General features: G+C 57.8%; 2 protein-coding genes across 2 annotated transcripts in view; both read right to left on the minus strand.

Annotated features, from left to right (window-relative positions):
- The window catches only part of LOC148648579 (GTPase IMAP family member 8-like), a 72,819-nt gene that overhangs the window by 14,333 nt on the left and 38,865 nt on the right, over nucleotides 1-19,621 (minus strand). The gene's annotated exons all lie outside the window — the stretch shown is intronic.
- On the minus strand, nucleotides 29-18,914 carry LOC148648582 (ankyrin repeat and fibronectin type-III domain-containing protein 1). The gene is made up of 19 exons (XM_088606920.1): nucleotides 18,604-18,914; nucleotides 16,646-17,111; nucleotides 12,657-12,883; nucleotides 12,184-12,370; nucleotides 11,680-11,871; nucleotides 11,123-11,236; nucleotides 10,260-10,357; nucleotides 9,626-9,716; nucleotides 9,144-9,251; nucleotides 8,228-8,327; nucleotides 7,887-8,016; nucleotides 7,528-7,647; nucleotides 6,784-6,999; nucleotides 5,306-5,472; nucleotides 5,054-5,201; nucleotides 4,239-4,398; nucleotides 2,212-2,378; nucleotides 1,057-1,246; nucleotides 29-786 (listed from the first exon to the last, which is right to left on the minus strand). The coding sequence occupies exons 3-19, from the start codon at nucleotides 12,816-12,818 to the stop codon at nucleotides 209-211; spliced, it is 2,928 nt and encodes a 975-aa protein (XP_088463046.1). The 5' UTR covers nucleotides 12,819-12,883; nucleotides 16,646-17,111; nucleotides 18,604-18,914; the 3' UTR covers nucleotides 29-208.

The raw sequence follows: 19,621 nt of genomic DNA on the forward strand, positions 1-19,621 counted from the left end.
TGGTACAGTAAGTGAAGACAGCGGACGCTTCTGTTTCAGAGTGAGTGTGAGTTTATGTACAGTAAGGCAACAGAGTGGTGTGACAGCAAAGGGCTCAAACGCACAGAGGCGCAGAGGCACACCGACGGGTTCTGAGCTCCGGCCCGGTCCCGAGCGCTGCAGCCGGGCGCTGTCCGGTCCCCCCCGCGCGGATCTCCGGCGGCGAGCCTCAGGACTGCGGCGAGCTGATCCACTCCACCAGGCTCCTCTCGGGCAGGCAGCGCCCCCTGGTGGGCTGTGGCCTCAGCGGGTCGCCCTGGCTGTCGCAGCGGGGCAGGAGGGGGGTCGGCTCCCGCCCCGGGGGGCCGTCCTGGGGCAGGGGGGCTGCGACGCTGTCCAGGAGCTCCCAGGGAGGCGGCTCCTCCTCCTGGGCAGAGTCTCTGAGCCGCAGCCACGACGGAGCGCAGGCGCTGTCCTCCAGGACTGAGGGGTCACTCGGACTGCCCCCAACCTCCGGCGCCTCCTGCTGCCCGAGTCCGACCCCCGATTCCCCGAGTCCCGGCCAGGAGTCCGTCCCGCCCCCCGCCGTGACACAGCCGCCGGCCCTCGGCTCTGGTTGGCCGACGGCGTAGGCCCGCGCCGCTGATTGGTCCCTGTGCGCGGGTGGGCTCCTCCTGCTGGCTCCTGATTGGCCGCTGCTCTTGAGGGACCCCTCACTGTCCACGGGGCTGTTGGGATGGAAGCAGTCCGGAGCCACACGGCTGCCCGTCCAGAGCACGTTGTCCAACCCCAGACTGGGCCGGCGGTCTGACGGAGAGAGGAAGAGGGTCAATAGCTCGGCAGCTCGTTAAACCCCGCCCATCACTTTGCAGTCGGGGCCGTGACTGGCCAGTCCCCACGCCCATCACCCTGCTCAGCCAGGCCACGTGAACAGTGTGCTCTCTGTGTGAAGTGCACCAGCATGACTGGGGGCTTCTGTCAGTGTTTCTGCACCAGGACGCCAGATGACACTCCCTGCACATTCCGGTCCACCCCGCGACACTGTGGCTTCAGTCACGACGAGCTGGGGGGGCGTACCTGTGCAGGTCGACCCGGGCGCTGACCCCCGGTCCGGGACGCTGCTGCTGCCGTGGGGGCTCTGGGGCTCCCCCCTCTCCTGGTCCTCCATGACCCGGCCCAGGGGGGCGCCACGCCCGCTCTCCTTGTGGCGCACGCAGTGCAGCGCGTCCGTGATCCAGCGCACACTGCGCCACAGGGAGTCCAGGTGCTGCGGAGACAGACAGGGGCACAGTCACGGGGACTGTCAAACACCGGACTGGACTGGGCTCTCTCACACCGCACTGGACTGGGCTCTCTCACACCGGACTGGACTGGACTGGGCTCTCTCACACTGGACTGGACTGGACTCTCTCACACCGGACTGGGCTCTCTCACACCGGACTGGACTGGACTCTCTCACACCGGACTGGACTGGACTCTCTCACACTGGACTGGACTGGACTCTCTCACACTGGACTGGACTGGGCTCTCTCACACCGGACTGGACTGGGCTCTCTCACACCGGACTGGACTGGGCTCTCTCACACTGGACTGGACTGGACTCTCTCACACCGGACTGGACTGGACTCTCTCACACTGGACTGGACTGGGCTCTCTCACACCGGACTGGACTGGACTGGACTCTCTCACACTGGACTGGACTGGACTCTCTCACACCGGACTGGACTGGGCTCTCTCACACCGGACTGGACTGGACTGGACTCTCTCACACTGGACTGGACTGGACTCTCTCACACCGGACTGGACTGGACTCTCTCACACTGGACTGGACTGGGCTCTCTCACACCGGACTGGACTCTCTCACACTGGACTGGACTGGACTCTCTCACACTGGACTGGACTGGGCTCTCTCACACCGGACTGGACTCTCTCACACACACACACTGGACTGGACTCTCTCACACCGGGCTGGACTGGACTCTCTCACACCGGACTGGACTCTCTCACACACACACTGGACCAGACTCTCTCACACTGGACTGGACTGGACTCTCTCACACATAGACTCTGGTCTATATTTATTACCCACTTTGCTCTTCCTGCACAGTGAACCACAGAACTCTTTCAGGAAGCTACTGTGGGAGTCATTGGACTTGTGTACTGAAGCTATGAGGGGGTCGTTCCGCCCAGTCTGGGTGAGTGTCTAGGAAACCGCTGCATGAAGAGACAGACCTGGGTCAGCTGCAGCACCTGGTCCAGCCTGTCCTTGGCCTCCTGCACCTCCCGCCTGTCCAGCGCCTCCCTCAGGGCCTGCTGGGACAGCTGGGCGTCCAGCTCCAGCAGCAGGGAGGCCTGGCAGTACTGAGAGAAGAACTCCTGCTCGTAGGCCGAGAAGTGGACTGGGGCAGAGAGAGAGGGGCAGTACGGTCAGATGCACAGGCAGAGAATTTGGAGTAAGTTATGTGCTTGGCATGAGTGCAGTGTGTGATATGTGTGGTGTGCTCAGTGTGAGTGCGGTGTGTGATATGTGTGGTGTGCTCAGTGTGAGTGCAGTGTGTGATATGTGTGGTGTGCTCAGTGTGAGTGCTGTGTGTGATATGTGTGGTGTGCTCAGTGTGAGTGCTGTGTGTGATATGTGTGGTGTGCTCAGTGTGAGTGCTGTGTGTGATATGTGTGGTGTGCTCAGTGTGAGTGCGGTGTGTGATATGTGTGGTGTGCTCAGTGTGAGTGCTGTGTGTGATATGTGTGGTGTGCTCAGTGTGAGTGCAGTGTGTGATATGTGTGGTGTGCTTGGCGTGAGTGCTGTGTGTGATATGTGTGGTGTGCTTGGCGTGAGTGCAGTGTGTGATATGTGTGGTGTGCTCAGTGTGAGTGCTGTGTGTGATATGTGTGGTGTGCTCAGTGTGAGTGCAGTGTGTGATATGTGTGGTGTGCTCAGTGTGAGTGCAGTGTGTGATATGTGTGGTGTGCTCAGTGTGAGTGCAGTGTGTGATATGTGTGGTGTGCTCAGTGTGAGTGCAGTGTGTGATATGTGTGGTGTGCTCAGTGTGAGTGCAGTGTGTGATATGTGTGGTGTGCTCAGTGTGAGTGCAGTGTGTGATATGTGTGGTGTGCTTGGCGTGAGTGCTGTGTGTGATATGTGTGGTGTGCTTGGCGTGAGTGCTGTGTGTGATATGTGTGGTGTGCTTGGCGTGAGTGCAGTGTGTGATATGTGTGGTGTGCTTGGCATGAGTGCAGTGTGTGATATGTGTGGTGTGCTCAGTGTGAGTGCGGTGTGTGATATGTGTGGTGTGCTCAGTGTGAGTGCAGTGTGTGATATGTGTGGTGTGCTCAGTGTGAGTGCAGTGTGTGATATGTGTGGTGTGCTCAGTGTGAGTGCAGTGTGTGATATGTGTGGTGTGCTTGGCATGAGTGCAGTGTGTGATATGTGTGGTGTGCTCAGTGTGAGTGCTGTGTGTGATATGTGTGGTGTGCTCAGTGTGAGTGCAGTGTGTGATATGTGTGGTGTGCTTGGCGTGAGTGCTGTGTGTGATATGTGTGGTGTGCTCAGTGTGAGTGCAGTGTGTGATATGTGTGGTGTGCTCAGTGTGAGTGCAGTGTGTGATATGTGTGGTGTGCTCAGTGTGAGTGCGGTGTGTGATATGTGTGGTGTGCTCAGTGTGAGTGCAGTGTGTGATATGTGTGGTGTGCTTGGCGTGAGTGCTGTGTGTGATATGTGTGGTGTGCTTGGCGTGAGTGCTGTGTGTGATATGTGTGGTGTGCTTGGCGTGAGTGCAGTGTGTGATATGTGTGGTGTGCTCAGTGTGAGTGCGGTGTGTGATATGTGTGGTGTGCTCAGTGTGAGTGCAGTGTGTGATATGCATGGTGTGCTCAGTGTGAGTGCGGTGTGTGATATGTGTGGTGTGCTCAGTGTGAGTGCAGTGTGTGATATGTGTGGTGTGCTTGGCGTGAGTGCAGTGTGTGATATGTGTGGTGTGCTCAGTGTGAGTGCTGTGTGTGATATACGTGGTGTGCTTGGCGTGAGTGCTGTGTGTGATATGTGTGGTGTGCTTGGCGTGAGTGCTGTGTGTGATATGCGTGGTGTGCTCAGTGTGAGTGCAGTGTGTGATATGTGTGGTGTGCTTGGCGTGAGTGCAGTGTGTGATATGTGTGGTGTGCTCAGTGTGAGTGCTGTGTGTGATATACGTGGTGTGCTTGGCGTGAGTGCTGTGTGTGATATGCGTGGTGTGCTTGGCGTGAGTGGTTCTGCAGTGTCCTACCCAGCTCGAAGATCTGCAGCGGCAGGGTGAGGAAGCCGGACAGCGCGCCGTCCTTCCCCGGGGAGGCGCAGAAGTCCTCGGAGGGCGGCAGCAGCAGCAGGAAGGAGACCTGCTGGCCCAGCTGCAGCACTTCCTGTGTGTACAGGCGGTAGCACTGCGCCTGGGGGGAGGAAGGAGCTGTCAGGGCCTCTCTGAGCGCAGGGCCCCGGGGCCACAAGCGCCGCCCAAACACGGCAGCACGAGCCGCCTGTCACAGTCCGAACGGTCCGGTCGGGTAACGTCAGCCCATCGCCAGGAAAGAGCTTCTTCCTGGTCAGAGCCCTGGCATCCTGGATACACAGGGGCACAAGGCGGGATAGCTCCCGGGACAGGACGCCAGTCTGCTGCAGGGGCCGCCACGAACTGGGCCAGCACGTCTTTGAGCGGCGGGTGCGCCTGGCGAAAATCCGGGCGAACGCAGGCAGAACAGGCAGACTCCACACAGAAGGCAGCCCAGTACGGAGTAACCCGCAGGCGTGAAGTTTAACAGCGCTGGTCCGTCGGTCCGCAGCTGTGCCTGAGCTGCGCTGCTGCGCTGGAGACTGGCGATATCGAGGCCCCGAGCGCCGCCTGTCGTTACAGCGGTGTCAGGGGCAGAGGCACAGTCTCGCCACACAGCTCTGCTCTGGGACCCACCAGCAGGCAGGGCTGGCCAGAGGTGTGCAGCCCTTCCAGTAAAGAAGTGGTTAAGTGGGGTGACTGTGACCCCAGTGAATCAGAGAGAGAGAGGGAGGTGCGCGCCCCCTCTCTTCCCTCCCGGATCCCCGGACTCGTACCTTGTGCAGCGGGATGTTGAGCTTCGTGAGCAGGTGGGAGACGGCTGCTCTCAGGGACCTGACGAACTCCCCCAGCCCGGGGTCCGGCGGGCCCCGCCCCTCCGCCGCGCCGCGCCCGCACAGGCCCTGCAGCCACGCCCACTCCTCCCTGCGGCGGGAACAGAGGGCGAGGGGTGAGAGGTGAGGGCTGGGGCCGGCGCACTCACTGCCCCGATTACTGATCGCTGGGATGTGCTGCGACGGCCTCTGTACCGCGATACGTGGGCGTTGTGCCGGACGCGGGCGTGGTACAGCAGGTTGGGCAGCTTGTGTGGCACCAGGACTCGGATCTGATCCACCGAGCTGCACAGCTTCAGCACCCCAACGTAGAGCCCCGGCTGGGCGGTCTGCACGCTGCGCCTGTGATAGCACAGCTTCTCCTGTAGGGGGAGACAGAGACAATTAACACACTGACACTGCAGCTAACATCACTGACTGTGAGAGCACAGCTTCTCCTGTAGGGGGAGACAAAGTCTATATTAACACTGACACTGCAGCTAACATCACTGACTGTGAGAGCACAGCTTCTCCTGTAGGGGGAGACAGAGGCAATTAACACACTGACACTGTGGCTAACATCACTGACTGTGAGAGCACAGCTTCTCCTGAAGGGAGAGACAGAGACAGTTTAATATTAACACACTGACACTGTGAGAGCACAGGTTTCCCTGTAGAGGGAGACAAAGTCTATATTAACACTGACACTACAGCTAACATCACTGACTGTGATAGCACAGCTTCTCCTGTAGGGGGAGACAGAGACAATTAACACACTGACACTGCAGCTAACATCACTGACTGTGAGAGCACAGCTTCTCCTGTAGGGGGAGACAAAGTCTATATTAACACACTGACACTGCAGCTAACATCACTGACTGTGAGAGCACAGCTTCTCCTGAAGGGGGAGACAAAGTCTATATTAACACTGACACTGCAGCTAACATCACTGACTGTGAGAGCACAGCTTCTCCTGAAGGGAGAGACAAGGTCTATATTAACACTGACACTGTGGCTAACATCACTGACTGTGAGAGCACAGCTTCTCCTGAAGGGAGAGACAGAGACAGTTTAATATTAACACACTGACACTGTGAGAGCACAGGTTTCCCTGTAGAGGGAGACAAAGTCTATATTAACACTGACACTGCAGCTAACATCACTGACTGTGAGAGCACAGCTTCTCCTGTAGGGGGAGACAGAGACAGTTTAATATTAACACACTGACACTGTGAGAGCACAGGTTTCCCTGTAGAGGGAGACAAAGTCTATATTAACACTGACACTGCAGCTAACATCACTGACTGTGAGAGCAGAGGTTTCCCTGTAGAGGGAGACAGAGACAACTTAATATTGACCAGCTCAGTTGTCAAAATAATAATAATAATAATTGCCTACACTTATATAGCGCTTTTCTGGACACTCCACTCAAAGCACTTTACAGGTAATGGGGACTCCCCTCCACCACCACCAATGTGCAGCATCCACCTTGGTGGTGGTGACACGGGCATGACAGAATCAGAGCATGAGAGTGCGTGTGCTGAGATTTAGTCTTCCAGAGACAGACAGAGGGACAGAAGGGTAGTATCTAGAGGGCTTTCAGACAGACAGGATATTCAGCCCCTGAGTCAGTCAGACTGACAGGCTCTCAGTGACACAGGCAGGCAGACGAGTGGTCAGACGAGAGGGCACACCTTGAGGTGCTCGGTCAGCGTGTCGATGGCAGTGGGGTCGGGCAGCAGGTGGCTGCGTTGCCTCTCTCTCTGGAAGCGGGCCAGGGGGGTCCAGCGCAGGGGGTCAGGGGGCAAGAGAGAGGAGCCCTCCCTCAAGGTCACCAGCAGCACGTTCCCCTGCCGGTCCTTAATGGGCTCATGGTACACCTGGCCCAAGTCCACCGTGCCCAGAGAGCTCTGTGTCACCCAGAGAGAGAGAGGGTTCACACACTGACTGGACACTCCAGTACATGAACACTGCACTGAGAGAGAGAGGTTCATACAGACACACTGACTGGACACTCCAGTACATTAACACTGCACTGAGAGAGAGAGGGGTTCATACAGACACACTGACTGGACACTCCAGTACATGAACACTGCACTGAGAGAGAGAGAGGTTCATACACACACACTGACTGGACACTCCAGTACATGAACACTGCACTGAGAGAGAGGGGTTCATACAGACACACTGACTGGACACTCCAGTACATTAACACTGCACTGAGAGAGAGGGGTTCATACAGACACACTGACTGGACACTCCAGTACATTAACACTGCACTGAGAGAGAGAGGGGTTCATACAGACACACTGACTGGACACTCCAGTACATGAACACTGCACTGAGAGAGAGGGGGGTTAATACAGACACACTGACTGGACACTCCAGTACATTAACACTGCACTGAGAGAGAGAGGGGTTCATACACACACACTGACCTGTAGCTGGGAGACGGCCAGCAGGATCTTCTGTCGGGTCTGCAGGAGAGAGGAGGAGGAGGACAGGGAAGAGGTCATGGCCTGCTGCAGCCAGGAGACGTCCTTCCAGGCGCAGGACAGCTGAGGACAGGGAGGAGGAAGGCAAAGTAGTCACTACAAGCCCACAGCTGGGAAACGTCACTCACTGTCCACAGTCGCTCACTGTTCGGCTCCCTACTGTCTGGGACAACCCAGCCGCAGAAAGGAGGAGAGAGGGCTGGACACAGGGAGAGAAGGAGAGCCAGGGAAAGACAGACAGGGACTGAGACAGGAAAGACAGAGGCTGCTCCTCCGGCGTGGCCCTGTGATTGACAGCTGACCTTGGCGAACCAGAGGAAGTCCTGCGTGACGGAGGTGGAGCAGCTGTGGATCTCCACCAATGGGATCTGCTCCTCGGCTGTGACCAGGATGTTGTCCTTGTGGTAGAAGACAGCGGCCAGGTACACTCCCCTGAGACACAGAGACTGACGTTACCGCCCGTGATCGTAACCCTAAACCTTATCCCAACTCCTTACCCCTAATTTCTCAATGAGGAGAGGGATCAGTTTCGATGGAGCAGGGTCAGTGTCGGTGGGGAGAGGGGTCAGGGGTCAGTGGGAATAGGGGTCAGTCTCAGTGGGGACAGCGGTCAGCGGTCACTCTCAGTGGAGAGAGGACTCACCTCTGCAGGCTGCGCACAAACTTGGTGGCCGACTGGAAGAGGTGCTTGAGGCTGCGAGACACAGACAGCTTCTTGCTGGGGGTGTGAACCCTGGACGTCTCTGCAGGCAGAGGGACAGTGTGTGAGTGAGTGTGAGTGTGTGTGTCTGTGCACGAGTGTGTGTTTGTGTGAGCCTGTGCGCGCCTGTGTGTCTGTGCACAAGTGTGTGTTTGTGTGAGCCTGTGCGCACCTGTTTGTCTGTGCACGAGTGTGTGTTTGTGTGAGCCTGTGCGCACCTGTGTGTCTGTGCACGAGTGTGTGTTTGTGTGAGCCTGTGCGCGCCTGTGTGTCTGTGCACGAGTGTGTGTTTGTGTGAGCCTGTGCGCACCTGCGTGTCTGTGCACGAGTGTGTTTGTGTGAGCCTGTGCGCACCTGTGTGTCTGTGCACCAGTGTGTGTTTGTGTGAGCCTGTGCGCGCCTGTGTGTCTGTGCATGAGTGTGTGTTTGTGTGAGCCTGTGCGCACCTGTGTGTCTGTGCACCAGTGTGTGTTTGTGTGAGCCTGTGCGCGCCTGCGTGTCTGTGCACGAGTGTGTGTTTGTGTGAGCCTGTGCGCGCCTGCGTGTCTGTGCACGAGTGTGTGTTTGTGTGAGCCTGTGCGCGCCTGCGTGTCTGTGCACGAGTGTGTGTTTGTGTGAGCCTGTGCGCACCTGTGTGTCTGTGCACGAGTGTGTGTTTGTGTGAGCCTGTGAGCGCCTGTGTGTCTGTGCACGAGTGTGTTTGTGTGAGCAAATGTGAGCGAGTGTGTAGATGTGTGCATGCGTGTGTGTATTCGAGTATATGAGCATGTGTGTGGGTGTGTGTAAGCCTGTGTATAAAGCGTGTGTAAGTGTAACCGTGTGTGAAAGCATGTGTAAGCGTGTGCCAGCCCAGTGTCACCTATGAAGTAGCCCCGGTACTGCGGGTCCTGGATCTGCTCCAGCAGTTTCCCGACTCCGGCCGCCTGCTCCCGGCTCCTCTGCTTCACACCGCAGCACTGCGTCCAGCCTGTAGGGGGCGACAGAGCACAGCATGCTTACGACATCCACACTGTTGCTGGGGTTCCTGCAATACTAATAAACCAACAGGGCCCTCACTCACAGCAGGGATAGAGTGCTGAGTCCCTGTCATGTTATCACAGACCCTACAATATCAATACAGTTCAGTGTCCCTGTAACTGTAACAGATCAATGGAGTGATTGGCAATATGGAGCCTCTGTTTTTTTTGAGGGATCCCCTCTCAGTTTAAATTTCAGATAAAAAATCAATCAATTACAACAGCCTTGCAGTGTTCTGAAAATCAGGTTTCTAAGATGTACGGTATCTGACCATATCTTGATCAGGCTCAGTCTCAGAGGCAGCCTGCACTTCCTGGTACTCACTGGAGGGGGCAGCACTGGGGGGGCTGGAGCTCTGAGCTGGACCATATCCCTTCACATTGTAGGCCGACACCCTGACGAAGTACAGTCCTCCCTGGAACACACAGACACACACAGTGACGCACACACAGAGGCACACACATGCACAGACAGACACACTGACTGGACACTCAGTCCCAGCTGTGGTCAGTCTCGTGATACTGACTGGACTCTCACAGTCCCAGTCCCAGTGTCTTACTGTGGTCAGACCAGTGATACTGACTGGACTCTCACAGCCCCAGTCACAGGGTCTTATTGTGGTCAGCCCAGTGATACTGACTGGACACTCACAATCCCAGTGACAGGGTCTTACTGTGGTCAGCCCAGTGATACTGACTGGACTCTCACAGCCCCAGTCACAGTGTCTTACTGTGGTCAGCCCAGTGATACTGACTGGACTCTCACAGCCCCAGTCACATTGTCTTACTGTGGTCAGCCCAGTGATACTGACTGGACTCTCACAGTCCCAGTGACAGTGTCTTACTGTGGTCAGCCCAGTGATACTGACTGGACTCTCACAGCCCCAGTCACATTGTCTTACTGTGGTCAGCCCAGTGATACTGACTGGACTCTCACAGTCCCAGTGACAGTGTCTTACTGTGGTCAGTCCGGTGATGATGAAGTGCAGATTCTTTGTGTCGTGAACCAGCACTGAGCCACAAAGGGGGTCAAAGGTCGCTGACGAGCTCCATTCCACTGTACCAAAGAAAACAGAGACACAGCACTGAGTTACAGGAGCTATCTGTGTATTAACACATCAACACTGACTCTGCTGTAGACCCAGACTGGGCTGTGTACTAACACATCAACACTGACTCTACTGTAGACCCAGACTGGGCTGTGTACTAACACATCAACACTGACTCTACTGTAGACCCAGACTGGGCTGTGTATTAACACATCAACACTGACTCTACTGTAGACCCAGACTGGGCTGTGTATTAACACATCAACACTGACTCTACTGTAGACCCAGACTGGGCTGTGTATTAACACATCAACACTGACTCTACTATAGACCCAGACTGGGCTGTCTATTAACACATCAACACTGACTCTACTATAGACCCAGACTGGGCTGTCTATTAACACATCAACACTGACTCTACTATAGACCCAGACTGGGCTGTGTATTAACACATCAACACTGACTCTGCTATAGACCCAGACTGGGCTGTGTACTAACACATCAACACTGACTCTGCTATAGACCCAGACTGGGCTGTGTACTAACACATCAACACTGACTCTGCTATAGACCCAGACTGGGCTGTGTACTAACACATCAACACTGACTCTGCTATAGACCCAGACTGGGCTGTGTATTAACACATCAACACTGACTCTACTGTAGACCCAGACTGGGCTGTGTATTAACACATCAACACTGACTCTACTGTAGACCCAGACTGGGCTGTGTATTATTAACATTATTAACACTTCTCCCCATGTAGACCCCACCTCTGTAGTGGGTGATGAGCCCAGTGACGGTGCCCTCTGGCTCCCTGAAGGACACGGTCAGCGAGGTGGCACTGGACACCAGCAAGCTCACGTTACTGGGAGGGCCAGGTAGCACTGGGTGACAGAGAGAGATCAATACACTGTTTACATGCACTACTGCAGCAGAAAAAAAATCTGTATGTTATCATTAAAACTAGCTTTACTCCGGTCCGGTCCAGTTCACATGATCCCAGCGTAGTTCTGTCCAGTGACACAATGTCCATCACAGTCCTGAACGCAGCCCAGCCCATTCTGAATGAATGGAGAGCAGTCCTGTCTGACTGAACGCAGCCCAGCCCAGTGTGACTGAACGCAGCCCAGCCCAGTCTGACTGAAATGAGATCAGCCCAGTCCACTCTGATATAGCCCAGAGCAGCCCAGTCCGCTCAGCCCACATCAGGCTCATTGAGGTCCACTGTCGTCCAGTCCAGCTCAGACCAGTCCAGTCCAATCCACTAAACCCCAGTCAGCCTGTAGCAGCAGGGCCCGGTGCGGCCCGGTCCGGCCCAGCCCCGTACCTGTGCGGGCGAAGTTCTCCCTCATGCGGCAGTAGAGCTGGTACCTCAGGGTCCAGACCCGCAGCTGCTTCTGGGTGTCCTGCTGCGCCTCTGGGGGGCCCGTGCACACGGCGTCCTTCAGCTCGGCCACACACCTCCCCGCTGTGCGCACCAGCGCCTGCAGCTTCACGGACCAGTCCGCTGGGCTGCACACTGGCACACGGCACAGGGCCATTAACACCGGCACCATTAATATCAGCACAGGGCCATTAACTCAGACACAGAGCCATTAACTCTGGCACAGGGCCATTAACAGGGGCATGGAGCCATTAATACAGGCACAGAGTCATTGATACACAGCAACACAAGCACAGAGCTATTAACACAGGCACAGAGTCGGTGATACACAGCAGCACAAGCACAGAGCTATTAACACAGGCACAGAGTCAGTGATACACAGCAGCATAAGCACAGAGCCTTTAAGACGCAGCGACTCTGGCACACAGGGGACAGACTGTCACTCACGGAGTGGGTTTTCCCGGGCTCCGGCTCGGATCAGTATTCGGAGCAGCGGGGAGCTCATAGTGAGGGCGGCCACGTCCAGGGGGACCAGCCCCTGGGGAGACAGCGCGTTCACCTCCCTCTGCTGGGACAGCATCTCCTGCACCGCCAGGGTGTCCTCGTTCTCCACCGCCTCCCACAGAGACGGGTACTGGGGGGGCAGAGCAGGAGCAGGTCAATACTGTCTCACTGGACACCACTGTCCACCCCTTCCCTGAGGGCCTGGGGCACAGAGACACACTGGCACAGAGCAGAGAGACACAGGGGACAGGTGTGGAGGGAGAGAGGAGGAGGGAGAGAGGAGACAGGTGTGGAGGGGGGACAGGAGGAGAGAGAGAGGAGGAGATCGATGTGGAGGGAGAGGAGATGGAGAGAGAGAGGAGGAGATCGATGTGGAGGGAGAGGAGATGGGAGGGAGAGAGGAGGCGGCCTCTCACCAGGGGCGTGTCCTTGTTGTGCCGGCCGGAGCTCTGCGATTGGTCTCCCTGGGAGGTCTCCCCGCCCCTCAGCCTGACGGACAGGTTCCGGTAGATGCGTTTCGGGGAGACGGGCCCCAGGGAGCGGCGGCGCAGGGGGGGCTCTCGGGCTGGCAGGGCCATCGTGCTCCGGGAGCACAGCGGCTCGGCACTCCGACTGGGACACCGGGACACTCCCCGCTCTCCTCCTGGGAACAGCAAGGAGACCGTGATTCCAGCAGCGGCCTGCAGGGGGCGATCCCTGTCTGCAGCTTAGCGTGCTCGCGGTGACCCCTGAGCGCCGACCCGGTCCCAAACCCAGAGCCCGGCAGGATTTCCTACAGGATGTGGGATTCTCTACATCAACACAGCTGCAGAACTGCAGAACGACCTCGACCCGTCCTGAACCGCCCAGTCCGAGCACAGGAAGACTGACCCAGTCCTGGGTCCTGGGTTAACACAGAACCGAACAGGGGGAGCTCTCTGGCCCAGGTGGGGCCCGGTCCAGCCTGCGGGCCGCGCTCTCGATACCCACGAGTCCCTGTGCTGATGGGCAACAGCTGCAGAGCCTGGGAAAGGCTTTCCTCCCGTCCGGGGACCGGGCTAGAATTCCCCCAGGGACACGTCCTGCCTCTGCTCGGCATGAACGCGCTCATGAATAGATCCTGCCTGGTGTTGATCCCGACATGGAAAAGTCTTTGTTCTCGGGGGAGCAGACCAGCTGGCGCGGCGCGACGACAGAGGTGCTTCAGGGAGAGCAGGGCTCCCAGCTGCCGGTCTGCACACGGAGAGGAGAGGAGAGGAGAGGAGACAGCCCCCCTGCCCTGGGCTCGTGTGGAGGAGGGGCAGGGACGAGCGATCCTAGGCCTCTCCTCGCTGTACACAGTCCTGCACCTCAGTGGGTTGATGGAGTTTGATAACGACAGTTCAGGAGGCACAATCACATGACCGCGCTCCTGGGCCAGGAGGTCAACCTCAGTCGAGCGGGGTCACTAGACACCCCCTTATCCCGTCAGGAGACCGTATTCCCAGTGAAGCTGAGTAACGGATTGGTTGAAGGGTTAGAAGGCACATCCCCACCCAGGCGACATCAGGACGAGAGCAGAGAGCAGAGGAAGGAGAGGAAGGAGAGGAAGGAGAGGGCGATGGCGTCTCCCCGCAGGCTTGCAGCAGGGACCCCCTGCGTCTCTGAGCACCTGCTCCTCCTGGGTGGGGGGGGTTGGCGGGCCTCCTCCGGACCACTCTTGGAGTGTCAAGGGCAACATCCCCGGGGAAAACTGGGATTCTCCTGCTGAAGGGGAATTCCTTCCCTGTGGGACACAACTCCACGCAGCAGGACGCTGGCGCTGGCACTGCCAGGGTGCCGGGTTCGAGGCCTGGCTGGGGCCTCAGGGCCCCGGCTCCCGGCCCCAACCGAGCCGCGGGCTGGCGGACCCGACGGACTGAGGCAGGGGGCAGCGTCGACGAGCAATCCCTGGGCCCGTCGCCCGGCGTGCCGGAGCGCCCACACAGCGGGGATTTTTAGGCCTGTGCCCGCGACTGGGCCTCCCTCTCCTGCTGGGGGGGGCAGCCCCCCCCCGTCTCCCAGCTGCGCCGGGACAGACACTCCGGAACAGGCCAGCCGGTGTCGGGATTAGCACCTCCGGCAGCAGGGCTGACAGCCGGAGCCAGCCCTCGTCCCTGGGAATCTGGGAGCCCGGCCTGGTGTCGGATGGCCCGGCGGGCGGGTTGCCGCGGAGACGCTCCCTGACGTCACCCTGGGGGGCGGCAGCGCTCGGTAGGAGACAATAGCCCACCTGTTATTGTCTGAGGCGCGCTGCAAAACCACACAGCCCGTGTCTACAGCCGCCGGCGGAGCACGGAAATAGGCCCTGAGCTGTTTCCGAAACCGCGGCTGGGCTCCTGCGCTTTCCGAGCAGAGCCTCTCTCTCCCACCCGCCTCTCGCCCCGAGCTGCGCAGGAAACCGCGGGCTGTATCTCCAGCTGCTGAGCAGGGCTGGAAATGACTCAGGGAGGAGGAGGAGGAGGAGGAAGGGGAGTCGATATTCGTGCGGAGCCTCCTAGCGCCTCCCAGTGCGCTCTCCTGCTGGGGGGGGGTACTGGGCACCTCCTCAAACCTGCAGGAGGCACAAGCCGTGCAGTGTGCTCCGAGAGAGCTGTGGTCGTGCACCGACAGCTGCCCCCCCCCAACACAGTTAAAATTTTGACCCCAGCTAGGGTAATACAGCTGGGCGGCACGAGGAAGAGGATGCTGGAAGAGGAAGAGGCAGGGACACCTTCGTGAGCTCTGGCCGGTTTCAGTTCAACCTGACCACTCTGGCTCTCTGGCAGCGGAGAGGCTGTAGAACTCTCTCCTGCCTTCTCTTGCAGAAGCCCCAGAGGGGAGGCCTGTTACACACACCCACACCTCTTCCAGTAAAGAAGTGTTTCCTGGTTGGCCATCATCCTGCGGGTCTGAATCTCCCATAGTGCCTCTTTCTTCTAGCGGTACAGATTGATGGAGTGTTTGACTTCCCAGGTATAATCTGCTGTGCTGTTGCCTCTCCACCTACTCATCTGTCATCTGCAGATTTAACTCGTCTGCTAACTGTACCACAGCACACAGCACATAGAATAGGACTTACAACAGGCCTCAAGCAGAGCTCTGCTGCACATCCCTGCCACACCTGTGTCCAATCACACACACACACCTGCTACACCTGTCCGATCACACACACACCTGCTACACACCTGTGTCCAATCACACACACAACTGCTACACCTGTCCAATCACACACACACACCTGCTACACACCTGTGTCCAATCACACACACAACTGCTACACCTGTCCAATCACACACACACACACACCTGCTACACACCTGTGTCCAATCACACACACAACTGCTACACCTGTCCAATCACACACACACACACACCTGCTACACACCTGTGTCCAATCACACACACAACTGCTACACCTGTCCAGTCACTCACACCTGCTACACACCTGTGTCCAATCACACACACAACTGCTACACCTGTCCAGTCACTCACACCTCAGCCCTTAACACACCACATCACTCCCTCAGCCCTTAACACAGCACTCCCCTCCAGCCGGGAGTGATCAGCTGCTGAGTGACCCAGTCCTCTCAGGCGACTACAGGTCCTGCCCGCCCGCCTGCGGTACCCGCCCCCGCCAGCAGGGGGCAGCACCCGGGAGCCCTCCGCCGAAGTTCTGTTTCCAGACGAAACGCATTCCGTTATGTAAGACAGCCGTGTGGCGCTGGGAGCCCGAGAGCACAAACACGCAGCCCGAGAGGGTCTCGTCGTGACTGTCACGGCACCTCCGTGGGGTCCACGGTGACCCTTCCGCCCGAATGACTCGTTCATGCCCAGATGACGACGAGGCGGCGTGCTGATTTACAGTACAGTAACCCGTGCCGGATGATCCCCGTGGTGCACAGCTCTCTCTAATAAACCGGGGTACACCGTTCGCTACAATAACGGACACGCGATGACCTACTGCAATAACGTAGACTAAGGAAGACGCTCTGCTGTCATAAAGTGAACTAGGGTACACTGCTCTCGACCGTAGGAATTACAGTGTGCTGTAACAGTGTACTGTGGTAAACTATGGTACTCGGCGACCATGATCAAAACCCACAGAACATTCTGTTGCACCTGATGTCGTATTGCAGTCAGGCGCCGTGTAACACAGCACACCGCAATAACGACGAAGACCCCGTGAGAACACGATGCCGTACTTTTTTAAAGCTGTACTGTGGTAAAGCGCGGTACAACACGGTTGCAGCGTGACCGGGGTTCACGCTAACAAACTCCCTCCGTTTGCACGGGTGCTGTCGAGCTGTGCTGCGTGGACGTGTCGTGGCATTTAAGATGCAGCGCTGTGCGCGGCGGACAGGAATCACGCAGGTGTCCTCCTCTCTCCGTCTCTGTCGTGTCTGTCTCCCCACACAGGCGGACTCACCCCTCGCCCAGGGACCCTCTGCTCGCTGCTCCTGTAGTCGCCCCAGCCGGGCCCGAACTGGAAACCGAGCCAGCCCGTGCGGAAATGCCCCCGGTGGCCGCTGTACTCCGCTCTCTCCCGGGGGCGAGTGAGGACAGGGGCGGAGAGGCAGGCGCAGAGCAAGCCCGCACTCTCTCTCGCTCTGACGCTGCGCCTGTGGTGACTGCAACCCGCAGGCGCGCCGCTGGCGCCGGACTCGCGATGTGAATCGCCCGCGTCTTCTCGGAACCCGGAGGTACCCCGGGGAGGGAGGGGTCTCTCTCGGGGAGCGGCGGGGCGCGCTTCTGAAACCCCCCTGCCGGGGCTGGAGGAGCTCCGGGCGCCGCAACCCCACCTGCCCTCCTCCGTCCCCGCCCCCGGTCCGTGCGCTCGGAGGGTCGTGGGCGGATTGCGAAGCGAGACCCGTCAGGAGTCGGCCGTGCCGGAGCTGTAATAAAGGCAGCAATGACACCTGTGATGTCCAGGACTGCGGAAGTCCGACATTCCGCCCTGCACGCACCTCTCTGATACCCTTGGGGACAGAGTTCCAGAGCGCTGGGGCGCAGCAGGAGGAGCCCTGTCACCCCTAGAGTGTGGACGGGCTTGGGGGACAGACAGGAGAGTTAGCAGAGCGAGGGCTGTGAGGTGGGGAGCAGGGCCATAGCAGCTCAGACCGGTGCTCAGGTGCCATGCAGAGCCGTGTGGGTGAGCAGGAGGATTTTGAAACCCGATAGGCAGCCAGTGCAGGAACTCCAGGACAGGAGTGATGTGATCACTTGCACAAGACCTGTGACATCCTGCGACATTTCGGGTCACATTCTGTGCAGAATAACAGTGTTTTGATCCCAACCCAGTTAGACAACCAGTAACACAGGCACAAAATACAGCCACTGTGGCTACAAGACAGGCACTCAGCTATACTGTCTTACACAGTACGTACCTTTAATAATTACTGCAAGACAGACATCCGGTTCTGAAATCCCATTTGCCAGGCCCTGTGGTTTTATCGATGTTTATTTATTAATACATTATTTTAATATTGATATTTCATTTAATTTGTTAATTTACTCCTTCCTAGACCCCTGGAATAAGCGAACAAGCCGAACAATTCGATCCTAACACCAAGAAAGCCTACAGTACGCAGCGCACTGAAACTCTGCATCAAAGGGTCGAATGACACGACCACGCTGGATGAAACACGGAGCTGAGCAAGAAAACACTCCAACCTGACCCGTCCTGATGATGAAATACTTCTAACAGCACACCGTAACACCGTCTCTGTTGTCCAGGCTGGGCGCGGTGATGTGCAGTATTGTTTATAAACACACAGCGGTGTTTGGTGTGAACACTCAAGCATCCTTCTGCAGGGCCTGACTCAGACGCAGGCCGGCCCTGCTGGGAGCGCCGGAGACGATCAGACCGTGCGCTGCGTGCGTGCGTGCGTGCGGGGGGTGATGTTTATTTTCGATGCGTCTATGAATAGAAACGCGTTTCTAAGTATTGGAAATGTTCCGCAAGCTCGGGGATTCACCTGTCTGCCTCTCCTCCCCCCCCTCCGGCCCCCGCCTCCCGGTTTCCGGTCGGTGTGAGGGCTGTCTGCGGGCGCGAGGCGCGGGTCGGAACCCACCCGAACCGGCCGCCCCGCGTGCCAGAACGCGGCGGCTCCGCTTGCAGAGGTCGGGTCGCGAGCGTGCCTGTGACGTCGGTCTATCTGTCCTGCGTGTGTGTGTGTGTGGGCCCGGCCAGACTGTATTTATAGAAAACTCCCCGCCACACATACAAGAACAGGCACGGCTTCTGCAGAACTCGGCCTCTGACGCCATTCAGGATGTGGTTTCTATTGCTAAGCGAAAAAAAGCATAAACGCTGAACCTGCTTTGAAAGAAAGGGGTGACATTTCACTTTGTCGAAGGAGGGAAAGGACACCAGGCGTTTGGGACCTTTCGGCGGGGGTCCTGTGGGAAGACACGTGCCGTGGCCCAGGGTCCCAGGATGACGGCGATGTCAGTGTGCTCATGCCTGCCCGGGAGAGGGGCTGGAGCAGGGAGACGGCTGTCTGCAGCTGCCTGCACCTCGGGGTGAACCTTCTGAACCTTCGCAGGAGGAGTCCTGTAATTGAACTGTCTGTGTTTTCTGCCCCTGTAGATCAGGGCTCTGGGCAGTCTGGGCCTGTAGATCAGGGCTCTGGACAGTCTGCCCCTGTAGATCAGGGCTCTGGGCAGTCTGGGCCTGTAGATCAGGGCTCTGGACAGTCTGCCCCTGTAGATCAGGGCTCTGGGCAGTCTGTCCCTGTAGATCAGGGCTCTGGGCAGTCTGGGCCTGTATATCAGTGCTCTGGGCAGTCTGCCCCTGTAGATCAGGGCTCTGGGCAGTCTGCGCCTGTAGATCAGGGCTCTGGGCAGCCTGCGCCTGTGTATCAGCGCGCTTTGCATCCTGCCTGTGTCCATCTGTGCTCTGTGCAGACGGATCTGCTCAAAACCAACTCGCAGGTTCTGTGCTTGTCCAGCCTCACACCTGCCAACTGCTGTTCAATCACACTGCCCCGCGCTGCAACGCCAAGCACTCCAGTTTGACCACTGTCGTCCTCCGAACAGAACAAGGCCAATCGTTTCACCTTAACGATTAAAAACAAACAATGCACACGGGTTCGGGGAGCTGAAGAACATCACTGAGGGGTTTTGCACATGAAGCGGGAGGTCAATCGTGTCTGCAGTCTGCGGACATCGGAAAGGAAATCACACGAGACCTCGTCTACGACCACGCTGGAGTCCCACACGCCCGCGAGCGAGAGCCCCAGGATGGCCACTACTTCTTTAAACGTACTGAAGCGTCTTTCTCCGTGTCCCCCCACAGTGGACTGAGCCTAGTATCACCCCAGACTGAAGTGCGTGTGCACCCCGTTATCTGCAGATCCCGAAGTGCGCGCTGAGCTGCTGTGGTTTTTCTTGTAATTACCCC

This window comes from Lepisosteus platostomus, chromosome 14, assembly GCF_059453375.1.
Source record: "Lepisosteus platostomus isolate fLepPlt1 chromosome 14, fLepPlt1.hap1, whole genome shotgun sequence".
In the NCBI taxonomy this organism is placed as follows: domain Eukaryota; kingdom Metazoa; phylum Chordata; class Actinopteri; order Semionotiformes; family Lepisosteidae; genus Lepisosteus; species Lepisosteus platostomus.

What these genes read in the sequence shown, in the direction of transcription:
- LOC148648582 (XM_088606920.1), bottom strand. Translation starts at nt 12,818, where the DNA reads ATGGCCCTGCCAGCCCGAGAGCCCCCCCTGCGCCGCCGCTCCCTGGGG. An exon ending in TTTGTGCGCAGCCTGCAGAG is followed by an intron (nt 8,017 to 8,227) that starts GTGAGTCCTCTC and finishes TCTGTGTCTCAG; the next exon opens with GGGAGTGTACCTGGCCGCTG. An exon ending in GCCCGGGTCGACCTGCACAG is followed by an intron (nt 787 to 1,056) that starts GTACGCCCCCCC and finishes TCTCTCCGTCAG; the next exon opens with ACCGCCGGCCCAGTCTGGGG.